Source organism: Perca fluviatilis, chromosome 16, assembly GCF_010015445.1.
Source record: "Perca fluviatilis chromosome 16, GENO_Pfluv_1.0, whole genome shotgun sequence".
NCBI lineage: Eukaryota > Metazoa > Chordata > Actinopteri > Perciformes > Percidae > Perca > Perca fluviatilis.
In genome coordinates, this window is record NC_053127.1 from 107501 (window position 1) to 112500 (window position 5000).

General features: G+C 48.3%; 1 protein-coding gene across 1 annotated transcript in view; it reads right to left on the reverse strand.

Annotated features, from left to right (window-relative positions):
* The window catches only part of LOC120544212 (A disintegrin and metalloproteinase with thrombospondin motifs 2-like), a 54842-nt gene that overhangs the window by 5698 nt on the left and 44144 nt on the right, over nt 1–5000 (reverse strand). The window contains 3 exon segments of the mRNA XM_039777828.1: nt 372–696; nt 2806–2938; nt 4704–4863. Coding sequence (XP_039633762.1) covers nt 372–696; nt 2806–2938; nt 4704–4863 — 618 coding nt within the window.

The following is a 5000-nucleotide window of genomic DNA, read 5'->3' on the forward strand; positions in this document are numbered from 1 at the left end:
CAACTGCGCTCTTCGCGCCTCTGAACTGCGGCCCTTTGGTCTCGGTGGAGATTATCGTTGCTCACGTGTGCATGACGTCAGAGCAAGTCGGGATCAAGTCGGACACAAATCTAACCGGCATGCATTGGGCGCCGATCGCCGGTGATCGATTCTGCGCAGATCTGGCTCATCTCGAACGAGCCTACTCTCTGATCACATGACCATCCATACACACACTGATCACATGACCATCTACACACACACTGATCACATGACCATCCACACACACACTGATCACATGACCATCTACACACACACTGATCACATGACCATCCACACACACACTGGGCATGTAAAATAACTTTGAGACTTTCTGGTTTCTCTGTTGGTACCGGTGTCCAGGGTCCGGCCCGCCAGGCAGCGGGGCAGAGGAAACGGTTGCAGGTTCGTTTCCCTTCCGGTCGCTCTCCTCCACACAGTTTGCTGTTCACTGAGCGTGTCTGCTGTCCCGCGCCGGATGCCTGCTGTCCCTGTCCCGCGCTGGAAGCCTGCTGGTCCGCGCTGGATGCCTGCTGGTCCGTGCTGGACTGTCCCGTGCTGGACTGTCCCGTGCTGGACTGTCCGTCGGCAGACGCCTGCTGGCAGCTGACCCAGCGGCGCTGCCACCCCGTCTGACCACAGGAGGCGCTGCAGTCCTCCCACGGCCCGCTCACCCAGCTGACGGAGAACAAACAACAAATGAACAGCATTCAGTCCATTACATCCTGTACAGCGTCCTGATATTATGCACTATATATATATTCCCCTTTGATAAATTTAAATACACGTTTTTTATGTATCGTTTTTGTGATTTGAGATTACTTTGCAACAGTTTGCTTTTTGATTATCTATCTTGAGTGTATCAGGCCAATTTCTGTCTCCTGTCTGTACCTAAAATGTTGCCGATAAACTTGTTAGAGGGTGAGCGGAATGGAGCCGGAGATTAAATAAAAAAATGACGCTGCAATGCGGTGAGTGACTACACCAAGAGTCGGCAAAATGGATTCTGGAAAGAAGCTGTTGCAATCTCTGTCAGGAATTACATAATGAAATGGCCTAGGCTTGCAGGTAATACATGTTACCTAGACCTGCAGGTAATACATGTTACCTATAGACCTGCAGGTAATACTTGTGTCGATTCATGTTACCTAGGCCTGAAGGTAATACATGTTACCTAGACCTGCAGGTAATACATGTTACCTAGGCCTGCAGGTAATGCATGTTACCTATAGGCCTGCAGGTAATGCATGTTACCTAGACCTGCAGGTAATACATGTTACCTATAGGCCTGCAGGTAATACATGTTACCTATAGGCTCGCAGGTAATGCATGTTACCTAGACCTGCAGGTAATGCACGTATAACTGCAGGTAATGCATGTTACCTAGACCTGCAGGTAATACATGTTACCTAGACCTGCAGGTAATGCGTGTTACCTAGGCCTGAAGGTAATACATGTTACCTAGGCCTGCAGGTAATACACGTATTACCTAGGCCTGAGGTAATACATGTTACCTAGGCCCGGAAGTAATACATGTTACCTAGGCCCTGCAGGTAATGCATGTTACCTAGGCCTGCAGGTAATACATGTTACCTAGACCTGCAGGTAATACATGTTACCTAGACCTGCAGGTAATACATGTTACCTAGGCCTGCAGGTAATGCATGTTACCTATAGGCCTGCAGGTAATGCATGTTACCTAGACCTGCAGGTAATGCATGTTACCTAGACCTGCAGGTAATGCATGTTACCTAGACCTGCAGGTAATGCATGTTACCTAGGCCTGCAGGTAATGCATGTTACCTATAGGCCTGCAGGTAATGCATGTACTACCTAGGCCTGCAGGTAATGCATGTTACCTAGGGCCTGCAGGTAATGCATGTTACCCATAGGCCTGCAGGTAATACATGTTACCTAGGCCTGCAGGTAATGCATGTTACCTATAGGCCTGCAGGTAATGCATGTTACCTATGGCCTGCAGGTAATGCATGTTACCTATGGCCTGCAGGTAATACATGTTACCTAGGCCTGCAGGTAACATTGTTACCTAGGCCTGCAGGTAATACATGTTACCTATAGGCCTGCAGGTAATGCATGTTACCTAAGACCTGCAGGTAATGCATGTTACCTAGGCCTGCAGGTAATGCATGTTACCTAGGCCTGCAGGTAATACATGTTACCTAGGCCTGCAGGTAATACATGTTACCTAGGCCTGCAGGTAATGCATGTTACCTAGGCCTGCAGGTAATACATGTTACCTAGGCCTGCAGGTAATACATGTTACCTAGACCTGGAGGGAATGCATGTTACCTAGACCTGGAGGGAATGCATGTTACCTAGACCTGCAGTTAATGCACGTAAAGTGTAGCCTAAATTTCCGAGGCAACCTCAGTGATTTGACCGCGATTAATCAAACATGCTACAGGGGGCAACAGAGTCTGATAACTTTAGACAACATAGGGAACCAAACGGGAGCGGGACGGGACTCAGGAGTCTCTCTAGGGATTCAGATTTCTTTTTATTGGGGGTGGGGGTGCAGTCACATGATTGGGATATGACGGGCGACAATTGATTCTCGTGTCACCCTCTAATACCCGGGCACATTCTCCGGAGTCTGCAGTAACACCTTGGGGAGATGCAGTGTGTTACCTTAGCTGTGTGTTACCGTGGGGAGCTGCAGTGTGTTACCGTAGCTGTGTGTTACCGTGGCGAGCTGCAGTGTGTTACCGTAGCTGTGTTACCGTGGCGAGCTGCAGTGTGTTACCGTGGCGAGCTGCAGTGTGTTACCGTGGTGAGCTGCAGGCGTCCGTGTTGCAGCTGCGGCTGATGGCTCTGGGCTTGTTGATGTTGGAGCAGAACGTCCTCGGGACCATCTTCCCGTCGGCCTTCCTCCTGCAGCCGAACCTCGTGTACTGTTTCCCTGGCAACCAGACAACACAGTTAAGGACCAGGTAGCTTTTTAACAAGGCGTACGCGTAGACAAGAGGCAGCGGCGCAGGTGGTATGGTTACCTCTTCGCCTGCGTGTACCTGGAGGATGAAACGCGTGTCCACTAGGGGGCAGATCAGGGCGTATCAGCCACAGATCAACGTAAACACACCAAAAAAACATGGAGACACTCTAGGAAGTTTTGATTTTAATTAGGTTAAGATCACGACAGGAAAAGCATCAGCGTAGATGGTCTGTTAGGCCTTCAAACCAAACACATCGGGACAATGTTTCTATCATTATCACTCCCTATCTCCCGGACTCCTCCCGGTTTGTTATTTCTCCCGGAAACTCCCGTAATCTGCAGCACGGCCCAAACTCCTTTATAAATAATCAGACCAATATGTTTGTCTAATGTTGACCAGTTGCCAGATCTTGTATGAAACACATCCTATTCACACAATCCACCATATACAATGTTCAACCTGTTAGTCACCTCAACCTGGTAACCTATAAGCCTCAACCTGGCAACCTATAAGCCTCAACCTGGCAACCTATAACCCTCAACCTGGCAACCTATAACCTTCAACCTGGCAACCTATAACCCTCAACCTGGCAACCTATAATCCTCAACCTGGCAACCTATAACTCTCAACCTGGCAACCTATAACCCTCTACCTGGCAACCTATAATCCTCAACCTGGCAACCTATAAACCTCTACCTGGCAACCTATAACTCTCAACCTGGCAACTTATAACCCAGAAAGTTCCGACCCGAAAGCGAGCCGATAAAGATGGCAGGTGAAGGCGGTGTTCCCGCAAAGAAATGGAGATAAAGCTGTAAATTTCAACATGTTGGGCGCAACCATCTACATGCATCTTACCGAGTCATATCGACAACCTCCACGCTGTTTGTAAGGTGTGTCGCATTGATTTTAATGTAGTGTGCGGCGGGAAAAATGACATTACCCAGCATTTTGAGAACCGAATGTTGGCAGGTATGATCATTATACCGATGAGAGAAACACCATCGATGCTTTCAACATCCACCAGGACGTTTAATGACTTGTGGCGTTTGGCAAACAGCTGCTGCCCTGCCTGTCACATGATCTGCTGCCCCCACGCTCATGTGCTGAGTTGCGTCTTACGGACTCATGGCGTTAATTTCTCAAGACGTGCATAACCTACGCTCCAAAGGAACGCAGGATACGCCTGGCAGCCATTTTACGGATGAGAACACGTTAACGACCAAACAACCATGCTAACTACGCGGTGTGGGAGATTGTTTAATGTATTAAGTTTGATGAAGTGTAAGGTTTGTTGGATATGTATTAACAGTCAACTGAGAGACAAAAGTCTGAGAAGTGGTCATGGTGTAACATCAGGGGGGCAGTTACACTTTCTACTGGTCTGAATGATTGTCTATGGGATTATCTTTGTACTGTATGTTCCTGTGTATGTATTGCCTTTTGTTAACCTGATTGGCACCAAGACAAATTCCAGTCAACTGTGTTGACATGGCAATAAAGTATTGAACTTGACCTTGAAGTAAATCAACATTGTCCTGAGGTTAGCGTTTGAGGATGTTTAAGGTAGAGATTGTGAATGTCTTTAGAGGAGTGTGTTCAGAAGCCTCCCCTCCACGCAGCGAGACATACAGACTTGATTCATCACACTAGCGACTCTGTAAGAATTTGGAGAATTTCTTTCACGGTAAATCTCTAGCGTACTGTTACCGTGGTTACCTAGCAGCGTACCTCCTCCGCAGGGCTTGGAGCAGACCGACCACTTCTTTAGCGCCCACTCGTAGAAGACGGCGTCCTCCTGCAGCAGGTTGGACTCCAGTGACGACCGCAGACCGTCCTGGATCACGTACTTATAGGACACCGTCACCTTGGAGTCGCCATGGGAACGGACCTGCCGCACACAAACACCGGTCAGCCAGATTCACCTGATTAACCCGTCCCGTCCAGCTGCTACTCTGGGTTTTTCTGGGTTGAAAATTTCAACATTTTGTTGTTCTTTTTCTACACTTTTCTTGACGTTTTTGTCAT